The 13,689-nt window shown below is 43.3% G+C and overlaps 1 protein-coding gene across 1 annotated transcript in view; it reads right to left on the reverse strand.

Annotated features, from left to right (window-relative positions):
- The window catches only part of PRKN (parkin RBR E3 ubiquitin protein ligase), an 888,769-nt gene that overhangs the window by 497,600 nt on the left and 377,480 nt on the right, over positions 1–13,689 (reverse strand). The window contains exon 5 of the mRNA XM_040965678.1: positions 13,462–13,545. Coding sequence (XP_040821612.1) covers positions 13,462–13,545 — 84 coding nt within the window. The remainder of the gene's footprint in view (positions 1–13,461; positions 13,546–13,689) is intronic.

The following is a 13,689-nucleotide window of genomic DNA, read 5'->3' on the forward strand; positions in this document are numbered from 1 at the left end:
GACACTGTCCTAGGTTTCCCTTTCAGATGGGGAGCAGCTACAAGAGCTGGGAAGTCTCCAGAACAGCAGGGGTTGGGGCCTTTGGGCATCCTCCCCCACTGCATGCCACAGAATGGAATGCCATTCTTTTCTTTCTTTCTTTCTTTCTTTCTTTCTTTCTTTCTTTCTTTCTTTCTTTCTTTCTTTCTTTCTTTCTTTCTTTCTTTCTTTCTTTATCTCTCTCTCTTTCTTCTTTCTTTCTTCTTTCTTTCTTTCTTTCTTTCTTTCTTTCTTCCTTCCTTCCTTCCTTCTTCCCTCCCTCCCTCCCTCCCTCCCTCTCTCTCTCTCTCTCTCTCTCTCTTTCTTTCTTTCTTTCTTTCTTTCTTTCTTTTCAACTTGAAAGGCAGACTGATAAAGAGTGACAGACAGGTAGATCTTCCATCCACCAGTTCACGCCCTAAACATCTCTAGCATTCAGGGCCGGACTGGGCCAAAGCCAGGAGTCTGCAGAGACCGAATTCCTGGAGACTCCCCTACTGCTTTCCAGCTGTGCACCACAAGGAAAGCCAGGATGAGGAACAGAGCTGGGACAAGATGTTGGTGTCCAAAGCAGTGTCTGAACCACTGAGCCGAAGGTCAGCCTTCGAGAAGTCATTATCACAAGTGCACACTGGCCTCTCTGGCCTTGAGACAAATGGAATGCTCCTGCGTAGAGTTGGGCAAGAAGACTGCACAGAACAGAGAAAGCCATGCTCCGTCGTGCCCTAAACTAATGACTGCAATCTACAAGAGGCTTGACCTCAACGTCTTTAACCCAGATGTCCTTCTGGCTGTTCCCCCGTCTGACCCTCCTGTTTGATTTTGGTGTGGAACACTTCTTGCTCAGTCCTTTCGTCTCAGATGAGCCAAGAGGTTGCTTCATGGCTCAGCTGTCCCTTACACAAGGAAGAATCTTCCCTATCACTTCTTGCAGCCCTTGACTGGGGCTCACCATGGCTCACGTGTGAGGCCTGCAGGGTCTGCAGTGATGTGTTTACCTTTCAAAATCTGACCTGCTTTTATCCCTCCAAAACATGTCTCTCCAGAGAAGACATTCATTTATATTCCATCTGGGAGATGTGTTGGCCTAGCAGAACAGGAAATCAGAAGAATGTTTTATGTAGTATGTGTATTTGCTAAATGTATTAAATTTTGAAATGAGCTAAACATGTGCTACCCGGAAATACACAAGGTTGGCAGAATATCATAATTTAAGAATGATGATTTAAAGTGCATTTGCATACCTTGGTTATTTGGTAAATATTTCCTTCTTTCTTTTTAAAAAATGCATATACATTTTTATTTTACTTGAACGGCAGTTATAGAGAAAGAGAGGGAGAGAAACAAGGTTGATCTTTCACCTGCAGGTTCATTCCTGAAAAGGCTGGAACTGGTCTGGGCCCAAATTAAGACTTTTTCCAGATTCATCACATGCGTGGCAAGGGCCCAATCAGTCAAGCCACATTCTGTTGCTTTCCCAGGCACATTGTAAGGGAGCTGGACTGGAAATGAGACAGCCAAGACTAAAGCAGTGCTCATGCAAGAATACTGGCACTGCATGTGGCTTTAACACACTGCACAAAATGGTGGTCCCTGAGAGTGTTGCTAGTTTGTACAACAATGTGCCATCTGCACATCAGGTGCTCAGTGAGCGGCTTTCAGAGCTTGGCACCTGGGGCTCCAAGTGTCCTCTGGCAGACACTCTTCTCAGGCCCCACAATCAGAATGTGTCCTGACTCACACGAGGAGTGCTAAATTGTTTTTCTCAATCTGATGTCATTCTGCGACTTCCAAAGGCGCATTCTCTACACAGGGCATAATAACCGGCCCTGCTGGCTTGCAAGTCCTGGTGTTGCAGAGTATTCCATCCAACCCGTGTGATCTTTCTGCTAACTGTCTCCTCGGGATCTGCGTGTCCTGTCACACTGGGCTGTGTGACGGTGGCTGGCAAGCCCTGTTCTGTACTTACTACTGCTGTGGACGAGCTCTGGAGATTCTGCACGTTCCCTCCCCATGGTGACCCTTGAGCTCAACCTCAGCGCATTATCCTGGCTCATTTGCAGGTGTGTGTGTGTGGCTTTTTTCCTGCAGAGCCACGTGCCCTTATCATTCAGATGTAATGAACCCTACAGTGTGCTCTTCTCCATTTGTAAGAGTATTTGCTTCATTCAAGTGAAGTCAAGGTTTTGTCAAGGATGTACATGTCTGACTCCATAGCTGGCCTTGGTATTGAACACATCTAACACATTGTCATTATTTTATCAAGAAAAATGCTGAAATTGGACTGCATACCTCAAGATAATTAATGCTAACCATTTTAAATGCTACCTTGGAACTGAGTCTCTTGAGTCTTTTCCTGGACATTGGGCTAGATGACATAAAGTCTTAAGTACTTCGCATGAAATTATTGATGAATTCTCTAGAATTATAATTCTAGAGAACATCAGTGCTAAGTTTTGCTGAAATAGCACCTGCTCATGGAAAAATGTTTCATTGAGAATTCACCATGATGAAGCCAGTCAGAATGAACAAAATAGATCATTCTAAGGAAAAAAAAAAAAAAAAAACACTGCTGGGCTCCAGGAAAAAGATGATTTGAAATGAGATAGGAAAATCTTCAGACATGGTCTGTTACATGATCCCAACAGAAATCCTTTCTCACAAGTACTCAGTGAAATTTCCAAAGTGATGCAGGACCTGCCTTCCAGGCGGAGACTGCAAATGGGGAGAAGTTGGCTGACACACGTGTGGAGAAGCAGGGCAGGTGCGTTTCCTGACTCCGAGGCTCTTCTCACGGTACAACACGTGGTTACAGCCAACTCAGTCATCCCCAGGAGACAGACCCTCTGAGAGCCTCAACATTCACTTCACACTGCAACCGATTTTCTTCCCCTCTCCAATACTTTGAAAAGCTGATGGCAAAGCAAAAAAGTCTCCAATTCTCCAGTAAGATTAACCAAAAAAAAAAAAAAAAAAAAGGCAGGAAGGAGACCCACCACACTGTTTTGCCACTTCTGCTCATTTCATGTGAGAAAGAGAAATTTATTCTCCCATGAAACACGGCCCTGCCAAAGGCCATCTAGTTATCTACAACATCATCCATGAGCCTTACACAATGATCCTTCAGGATTAGAACATCCTGCCTTTTCTACCTGTGGGATCAGACACAGCAGCAGTGGGATCACTGTCTTCTGGGCTCTGGGACCTGGGATGCTCATCATTTCTGTCAAATCTCCTCTCGACACCTGTAGTACTGACTCTTCCAGGTCAGTCCTGGTGGGTTAGGGAAAGTCAATGTTCCTTTCAACAGAGAGACGCGGATGGCACTAATCATATTTTGTCTTTCAAATCCTTAAACATTTAAAAAAATTGATTCTCTTTGTCTTGTAAGAAGCACTCCTGGAAGATGAGCACCACTGAGTCTCTTTTCTCTGTTGCCTTCTTTGGGAAATGCAGGTGACCTGAAGGTCCTGCATCATTCTTGTTTTCCAGAAAACAACAGTGGAAGTAGATATTTCACCATGTGGTGTGTGTGTGTGTGTGTGTGTGTGTGTGTGTGTGTGTGTGTGTGTGTGTGTGTGTGTGTGTTGGGGGCAGGGCCAGCCATGTGTAAGCTCTCCTCAGTTCTGATTCCATTCTACACAGGCTCCCATCCTCTATTCTACACGTAACACTTGGTCAAGCATTTATTTTCTTTCTTCCTTTCTTTCTTCCTTTCTTCCTTCCTTCCTTCCTTTCTTTCTTTCTTTCTTTCTTTCTTTCTTTCTTTCTTTCTTTCTTTCTTTCTTTCTTTCTTTCTTTCTTTCTTTCTTCCTTCCTTCCTTTCTTTCTTTCTTTCTTTCTTTCTTTCTTTCTTTCTTTCTTTCTTTCTTCCTTTCTTCCTTCCTTCCTTTCTTTCTTTCTTTCTTTCTTTCTTTCTTTCTTTCTTTCTTTCTTTCTTTCTTTCTTTCTTTCTTTCTTTCTTTCTTTCTTTCTTCCTTCCTTCCTTCCTTCCTTCCTTCCTTCCTTCCTTCCTTCCTTCCTTTTCTTCCTTCCTTCCTTCCTTCCTTCCTTCCTTCCTTCCTTCCTTCCTTTTCTTTCTTCCTTCCTTCCTTCCTTCCTTCCTTCCTTCCTTCCTTCCTTTCTTTCTTTCTGTTTCTTTATTTTTTTAAAAAAAGGATGAATCCTAAATAGTAATTTTAATATGTCCCTTGGTAGCTTTTTGGAAGCCCACATGATCTGGGTACAAGAGACGCTGGTCCCACAGTGAGGGCCATGCAGGCGTGCTGGAGCGTGCCTCTCCCGTGCCATCCATCACCTGGTGACAGATCCAGCAGAGAAGCAGGCCTCGTTCTCCTGCCCCATTGCTCTCACATCTTCGCTCTATTTTTCCCACTCCATTAGTCTCTCTTTGTGTGTCTGCACTGAGGCCATCCAAGTGACCTCTAGCTCCAAATCCTGGATACTCTCATTCAGTTCTAATTTAACATTCCAGTGGAAACATCTAGCCATGTTCACAGTGATATTCAACCTTGTTTTACTCCAGTTCTTGAAATTTCACTTATAAATCTAAATCTATTACAAAGTTTTTTTCTTTGAACACCTATTGTCATCCTTTGGTAGATCAATACATCTTCCCTAATAGTGGTCTATAAGCACACTTTCTTTGGAGTAATCATGATACATTTTGCTATGGTTTCATTGTTATCTGAGGTCCTTGCCTAAAGCTGTAATGCAATCTTAAATACAGTCTTTTACTGACACTGAAACTTTGAAGCATCTAGGATTTAAAAATGGGCTTAAGATTTCTCATATTCAGACAATTATTTTGGAAATATATACACTTTTCTTTTGTACACAAAATGAGATCTAAGGTATAGGATAGAGAATGACAAACAGCATGTATAAAACATAAATTGTGCTTTGTAGAGACCAGGAGTTTCTTGCAAATAAGGAGAGAGAAAAATTCTCAAAACTTAAAACTGTATTCTGGAAAGTGCACATTGCTTCAGATGCCATGCCAGCCTAAGTCAGGCTTACCTCTGTGTGCTTACACACAGGGACATGGCTGCGTCCAGTGTGCGGGCTTCTGGTTGCATACGTACCAGCTCTGGAATCTGATTTTATTTTTTGTCCCAGGAAGATTATTTTTTTTCAAGTGACAGTTTCAAAGGGTATTAAAAATTTCATGGAGAAATTGGCTTTTGGTTTAACTTGCCATGAAATTATGTAGGATCTCAGATGAGAAAGGGTCAGATGACAGAGAAAGGAAGCCTCAGTTCGTGTAGCCTATCAACCCTCACAAGTGCCTTGGTGGTCTAAAAAAAAGTGCCTCCGTCAGCGGTCTGTAAAATGGACTCACTTGCCCCCTCGTTGGTGAATTCATTTTAACATGAAAACAAACTTTTTAAGTTTTCAAAAATGTAGCTACGGCCCAGCACATTAGCCTAGCAGCTAAAGTCCTCGCCTTGCATGAGCCAGGATCCCATATGGGCAATGGTTTGTGTCCTGGACGCTCCACTTCCAATCCAGCTCCCTGCTTGTGGCCTAAGAAAGCAGTTGGGGACGGCCCAAAGCCTTGGGACCATGCACCCATGTGGGATACCCAGAAGAAGCTCCTGGCTCCTGGGTCTGGATCAGCTCAGCTCTGACCTTTGCAGCCAATAGATTGAATCAGTGGGTAGAAGACCTTTCTGTCTCTTCTTGGCTGCAAATCTGACTTTCCAATAAAAATTTTAAAAATCTTTAAAAAATGCAGCAAATTTCATAACAAAATGTCCACCCTCCAGTTTTAACCTTAACTTTCCATTAAAGAGAACAAGAGGGTTTTTTGTTTGTTTATTGTTGTTTGTTTGTTTTGGGCATGGAACATGCCAAACTTGGCTTAGAAGCTAGCTGTCCTGGGTTCTAAATATGTGACCTGTTTTTGAAAAATGCTGTGAGAAGTTTCTAGTTTATCATCCAAATTGCAGGTCAGCAAACAGAGAGCATTTTGTCACACTTAGACAACATTTCATCACAGCCTGAGATTGACTTCAAAGGTCTCACAATTCAATTATATTTTAAATCAACAAGATGTGACTGCAGGGAACAGTGGAAGGTGAAGGAACATTTTCCCTTGGCCAAACTTCAGGGCAGAGAGCAGGGGAGCGACTGTGGGTGTTCTGCCTGCACCAGTCTGCAGTCTCCAGCATTCTCCACACCATCTAGCTGGGTTTTTCTACATTCGGAGCTGGCTTTGCCCATGTTGGTCATCGTACCAGGAGGGTGAAGTGGGGCAAAGCAAATCTCATGGCTCCTTCACTGTGCAAATAAAGGGTTTTTTCTAGGACTGTCATAGGGATCTCTGGTTAGTCAAAGATTTCCTCCAACAAAAAATTAGGAACAACAGCAACAGGGTCAACAATTAGTGATTAGCAGATCCTGGAAAAACAAAAACAATAAAGATCCTCTCTAAGAAATCATCCAGAGACTTTGTAACGAGGTCTGACAGTGAGAACAGTCAACACCAGCACAGATACCATCGAGGGCTGTAAGCCGATCAAACCGACACAGCAATGAGAAACTTTGTGGACATCAAATATGCAAATGGATCATAATTCAAAATTGTTCGGTGTTAGGAGACTCTTATTTACTATTCATTTGGTTTTAGTCAGCCTCTCCCAAGAAGATGAAATCATAGATACAGACCATGAATATTAACTTATAGTCAAACTAACATTCCAGTGGACATATATTGAGCCCAATGGGGGGGAACATAGGAAATAAATTGCATGTCAAGTAAGATGAAAACTCTCCATTGATTATACTGAGTTTAATAATTATGTTATTTAGTATAGTTCAGGGGATAGTTTTAAGTTTCTAATTTCATTTGAAATAAATCTTGGCACTACTCTGAGAGATTCTACTTGATTGTTTCTTCAGGAAAAAAAAAATTTTAGAAAAGTTTATAACATGTCAAAACTGAGTTATGTGAACAAGGAGATATTTTATTGTTTTACAGGAATTTTAGGCAAATCTTAATATCTCAAAAATGTAAAACAGAATCCATATAACAGCCTATAGAATAGTGAAACCAACTCTCTTAATAAGAGCTCAGGATCCCTGGCTCAGGTCCCAGGATCCTGCATCCACATGGCAGATGCAAACTGCGCTTCCTGCTCCTATCTATGGCCTAAGTGTTCTCCATACTGATGTCCACAGTGCTTGTACCAGCCTGCAGTGACACCAGCAGTGGAATAGGGGTCCTTTCCTCTCCCCTTGTCTGCAGCCTCACCAGCAGGTGTTGTTGGTAGTTTTCTGCATGTGGACAATTCTTTCTGGCATTAAGTAAAACCTCAGCGTTGTTTTTATTTGAATGTCTGTTAGCCATTTGAATTTGTTCCTTGGTAAAGTGTTTTTCCATTTCCTGTGCCCATTTCTTGACTGTTTTGTTTGTTTTGATCTTATTGTTGTTTTGGAGTTCTTTCTGTATTCTGGAAATGAGCCCTTTGTCTCCTGTGTAGTGTGCAAAAATCTCCCATTGTTGGTTGCCGTTTTACTTTGTTGACTGCTTCCTTTGCTGTGCAGAAGCTTCTTAGCTTAAGTAGTCCGATTTGTTGATTTTGGCCTTGATTTCCCCTGCTTTTAATAATTTATATTTTTTAATTAAAAATAATAAACCAAACAATTAGACTTCTGCGTTTGCTTTGCCCTTATGTGTGGGTAAGCTGAACACAAATGCTTCAATATACCAGTGTTATCATAGACACTTATGATAAAACGTGAAACAGAACATGAAGCTTTCCAAAGAAAGTTTAAAATACTGTACCACATCCAAGTTGAACTAATTTAACTAGCTGATACTGTTCCCTTTTATAAATTTCAAGCATGTACCCTTTGAGCTACCTGGAATCCTTACAGGAAAATAAAATGACTTTCAGATCCAGTGCTGTTCTAACTTAAAATTAGCAGCATGGAGCTGAATTGGGTTCATATTCCCCCATCTAAGGTGCAGTTTTAGGTCAAGTTTATGCTTGCACCATTAATACCAAGGTTAAGTTTTACTGCTATTTAAAATGATCTTATTAGACTGTCTTTAAGTACATACATATTAAGAATAAAGACTCTGCTTTTGTGAAAGTTAAGTATATGGAAAGTTTCTTTGAGCTACAGTAGTTGGAGTTTTTATAACAGTGTCCAAAATTCTGTCAATCTAAGAGTTTAGAAAAATATAGAGATTATGGTTACTATTCAGCTGTATCGTGAAAACACAGCCAAGAAGAGTGGTTTGACAGCACCTTGGGGAAAATGAACTCCCCCTGACTCAGTGCTGGTCCCAGGCACACGGATTCTCTGGCCAAAGCACTTCCTCTCTTACCTGACAAACATTTACTCTGCTCTCACTGGAAATGTGAGAAAGAATAAAAACCATTGGGTATAAGCATTTCTTCTTCCAAGTTGATTAATCCATGTTGAAATAATGTAGCCCCTCCTCCCACTTTTCTAAACAAAGTGATTGCTTATGGGTCTAAACTTTGTTGTTTAACTGTGAATTCAGCTGCATCCTACATTATCTGGTGTGTGGTGTATTTGTCACTTGGTTTCTTACTTCCTTGTGGATCTTCTTGTTCATTCAGCAGTTAAAATTTCTGTGTGGGATTGGTTTTCAGAATTATATTCGTGCTGGGAATATCTAAATTCCTTCCTATCCTAACAGCATGATCAACTGGTCGAATGTGTCCTGCATGCTGCCAAAGGCTGGGCTTCCTGGAGGCGGCAGAGGTCTCCATGGCGCCAGCTCCCTCTGGTCCCTCGTGGGCTTACCCTGCAGCACATCTCCCTCCCCAAGCCCTGTCTCTCTCTCCAGGCACAGGGATGCATTTGCACATCATTCACCTATTCTGACAGTGACTCCTATTTTGAATCCATGTTACTGACATTTGCTATCTTGGATTACTGAACGCTTAGTGAAAATGTAGAGAACATTCTTTTTGGTATTTTTTTATATTGCTCTTCATTCTTTGATGGGACATGTTTTTGATCTCACACAATTTAGGTGTCTTCTGTAACCTGCAGAGATCTGGATTCTCTACTGAGTACCAGCATGTTGATATTTCACTACATCCCAGGTCACAGGGTTTCAGTTGTGTCATCCTGTGTGTGTGCTGTTTCCCTATACTTCACTCTTCCTCAATTCTTTCAGCCTCATTCCTTTTTTTTCTCTACTAATTCTACATTTAGCTTTTTTTTTTTTTTAATCTCCAGGAAGGCACGTGGGCTGCTGTGAATGCTTCTTTAACTTCAGGATATACTAAAGTGCCAAGCCTGACGCCCCATCACTAGGCCTGGTATTGTTTCCCAAGAGGTTGCAGGGAGACCTTCTGGAAGGACTTAGGCCTGGGCATCCAGTGAAGATGCTGGTAATGATGTACTGGAAGGTGGTCTTCCAGGCCTACCATGGGCCTGGGACACAAGGCTGGGCACTTCTACAGGGAAGAAAGGGCAGTGATCAGACCGCATGCTGGAAAACTGTGTCCTTGTGCCCTCCCTGGAAATCAGCCACGACTCCAAGGTATGACACAACTGGAGCACAGTGAGAGGCCCGTGTGCTGGATGGCAAGGACTTGGACCTTAGTCAAAGGAGTCCCAGCTTTGAACCCATACATCGACTGTGTTTGGAAAGACTTTTGAGAAGAAAGGAGCAGATCCTGTTTGCTGACAGAAAACTCACAAGGGAGGAAATCCCACATGAGGAATAAGGCACCAGGGAAAAACATAGCTATGCAGTGGCAATAGGATACTGCATTCCTTCAAATTCCACTCTGCACTTGGCACCAGGAAGTTCCAGAGAACAAATGTGAGGGAGCCTGGAAACAGAGCTCTTGGTACCTTAGGAAGGAGAAAGACTCGTGTAGGCATACAGGAGTGAACCTGGAGGGAAGCTCCACTCCAACAGCACTGGAGGATGCCACCACCACAAAGCCTGCAAGTGCAGATGAGGCCTGAATCTTTCAACCTGTGACTCGTGCCCCCATCAGCAGGTGTGTCCACTGCAGGGAAGCCTGTGGGAGTAGACCAAGTAGGGAAACTTCTTGCCTGCCTCTGCTCAACTTGTCACCAGGACATCCACATTCCTGACAAGGCCTCCTGGGCACAGCCCAGTGTTGGATGTGCTTGGTAAATGTGCACCTGAGTTATGGCTTTGGGAGTGCCATAAACATGAGGACTCCTTAAGCTGCCTCCTTGTGCTTGCTTAGGGGGAAAAAAGTGTTCCCACTTGGGAGGCAAAGCAGACAGTGGCCTTTAAAAAAAATCAAAAACAAAACAAAACAAAAACAGTGGTCATGGCACAGCTCAATCACCAAGGAATCTACCCCAAAACCAGGTGCCTAGTTAAGCTTTGGACCGTGTGACCACAAAGGCCTTCTTTTGATCACTTTTCACTGAAGGTTCTGCCAGGTAAGGCTGACAGCAGGAATGCCAGCGTGGAGGCAGGGAGGGGCCACGCAATGCCAAGGGCCTGAGTCAGTCATGGGTGGCTACTATGGAAGGCAGGGCCTCTAAAGGACTCGAGAAGGATGCTGGAGGTCAGACCTTAGGACACCTTCTTACGGTGAGGGTGGTGGTATATACTGGCAGAGGAGCATCGGGCAGGACCGCCTTGCTCCTAAGGGTGACTGCATTACCTCTGCAGTTTGCAGGGAAGTTGCATCCTGGGACCTGGCAAGGCGCCCATGGCTGTGCCTGGGCGAGGGGGCATGGCTCTGCTGTGACAGGGTTCTCAGGATGTCAAGCGAGCCTGGTCCTACACATGGCCTTCCAGAAGACCCTTTAGGTTTGAATTATGATGTGAAAAACCCTGGCTTCACAGATGCTGGTGCTGAGGTTTCTTTAATGAACTCATACTCAAATGTGAAGATAGCACCTCAGGACAATGCAGCAGAGATCACCCCAAGGTGTCCCTTCAAAGCCCCTTTCAATGCCCCTTGGCATGCCTACTTCTCTCCCTAGGTTGCTGTTGTTTGCTGTTGCCACTGGTTTTTGTTCTCTGGAATTTCATACCCCCCAGAGTCATGTATTATGTATTGTTCTTGTCTGATTTCTTTTGCTGAGCAATATCACTTGGAGAAGCATCTGTGTTACAGGGTGTACTATGATTCCTATTCTGGATTGCTCATGTATCCCGCTCAGGGGTGTACGTGACATTTCTTTCAGATAGTCTTGGTTTTTAATAGTTTTCTACATGCACTTCCATTACTAAGCATGCTTATTCTCCCCATGCTAGTTTCTAGATTCCATCCAGGTTGAAATTCTGCATTCTCACTCATGGTGGCTTGCTTCCACAATATGAATATGTTGTGTTGTTTTTACGACTATTACTTCACCCTTCATGGAATATTACTGATAGTAAATGTTTGAGGACTTGCTGGTGAGCACAGATCTCCTGAAGGGTCTGGATCAGTTGTGGCCATTTGTTGGGAAGCACAGGCCTCCTGGAGGATCTGGACCAGCTGTGGCCATGCATGGGTTATTATCAACTCGGAACTGTCATGTAACAGTCCAGATCTGGAGCCTGACCAGCCATCATAAAGGATGTGTGAATATCACCCCGAACCCAGGCAAAGATGAGTTCGTGTTTACAAATTTTTATGATTCATATTTTTTTGTCATTACCAAATTAAGAACAACATAGGCAAGGGTTTCCACTATCTTCCTCTTCAGTTGATCCAGTGGAGGTTGTGACGTTGTGTGGGCTTTGAAGCTCATTCCACACTGGAGAGGCCCTTTGGCTTAAACCAGTGCCCCGGGTACTCCCTCTCATTGTCCATTCCCAGCTGGACTGTGGTTGACCCAGTGTGACAACTAACACAAATTCTGCTCAGGGGTCTGTCCTTCTCTGAGTATTTGTCACAGCTTGCAATTATAGCCCATCTTTTAAGCACATATGATTTGTAATTAAATACAGTGTTTTTAAATAGCATGAACTGTCATGACTTTTATGGGGATCAATTCACCAGGCTGCTAGACTTGCAACATCACTTGAATTTATCCTGACTTCACTACATGGAGGTCAAAGGTCAAGTGAATCTGCACTCTGCAAAGGAGATGGTTTTTTCAACATCATATGACACAGATATCCCCTCTGACTAACTTGAAGTTAAATCCAGAAAGAGGCAGAATATTCTGTTGTGACTTAATCCTGCCAATTACCATTAGGGTATAGGACAAACATAGATAGTCAATGATTGAAGTCAGTTTTCAAGGACCTTGCTGTAAGGATGACAAGGGAGTACAATATATTACACACACTAGACTCCGCATAGATGGATGGATCGGCGATTACATGTGCTTAAGGAGAAGCTATGAAACATAGCTAAAGTGGCAACGGTATATGCAATTACATATGCATGAGTGCACATTATATGTGCTTCCACACGTACACTACAGGCTCACACTTGAGGCCCCTTCCTTGGAAAATGTATGCACTTCAGTTTCACCTCAGTAGACTTGCAAGACTGCATGATGCCTTGATGTCTGTGAATGACCTACAAGCCATCACTTTTCTTTGTGATTTGCATTAACAGATAGCTTGTCAGCGGCCCCCTCATCTGGTTCACTGCTGTCTGGGTAGCCCTGCCTTCATCCAGCAGACTGGGGAGAGGAGATGGGTCTAATGATGCCGGATCAAACACTGCACCTGTTGCTTCTGACACCTTGTTCTGCAGAGAAGATACCAGCCACAGCCGGCTGTGACAGTCTGTGCCCTAAGCATTAATGTTTGTGTTGGTGCCCTGATGGTACTTACTACATCCCAGGAAATACAGACAGATTAGGATGGACCCAAGGATTTCTTGAGGTAAAAGGTGGAACAAACAGGATCACAGCAAAAAAATTACTTCTAAAATTTATGTGGAGCAGGAGGTGCCTGCTCTATCTCTATTAGACCTATACAAGTTGAAGCTTGCACGGAGATGGATAGCCAGGAATGGACTTCAGGACAGCTGCTTATCCTGACAGCACTTTCCAAAAGTCAATTGTGACATAAAACTGCTTGGGCAAAGTGGGTTGAGATAGAGTGAGAAAGCAATTTGTGAACAACGCGAGAGTGTCAACATAAAATAGCACGACAGTGGGGAAAGAGGACTGCTTTATCTTTGAGATTTCTCTTTCCTGAGGCTCTGCACTGACTCTTCTGTCCACAGGCTCTCCTCTATATCCCATGAATAGCGTTCTAGGAAGAGCCCAAACTGTGCATTTCCAAGCAATCACCAGAAGTGACCAGAGGGCAGGGCAATGATAGCGGAGGGCACTGCCAACATTACCAACACCTCTGAATATCATAACACTCACAGAGAAAGTCATTAAACACAAGAAAATTCAGCTGGCATTTCTGTCTGCACTCTAGGTTTCCGGTCATCACTGCACAGCTCATCATTGACTTGTTTTAAAAAGAAATCAAAGAAGGTTACCCAGGGAACTTACCGCTCTCGTCCCAGAACAGGTTGGCGACTGGCATTCCCCACGCATCCGGTTTGGCACTAAGACATCCTCCCAGCAAGACGGGCCCTTTGAGAAAAACATCAACATGTGCGTCAGCCAAGTTTACATCGTGTTTTCAAAAATCTTTCAACTTGCACTATGAAAGGGTAATGAAATTAACGTGTAGCCCAGCGCTTCTTATAATGCAGCAATAGACCCAAGGGGTCCTCA

This window comes from Ochotona curzoniae, unplaced genomic scaffold (assembly GCF_017591425.1).
Source record: "Ochotona curzoniae isolate NIBS_2020 unplaced genomic scaffold, NIBS_Ocur_1.0 scaffold_3890, whole genome shotgun sequence".
Taxonomy (NCBI): domain Eukaryota; kingdom Metazoa; phylum Chordata; class Mammalia; order Lagomorpha; family Ochotonidae; genus Ochotona; species Ochotona curzoniae.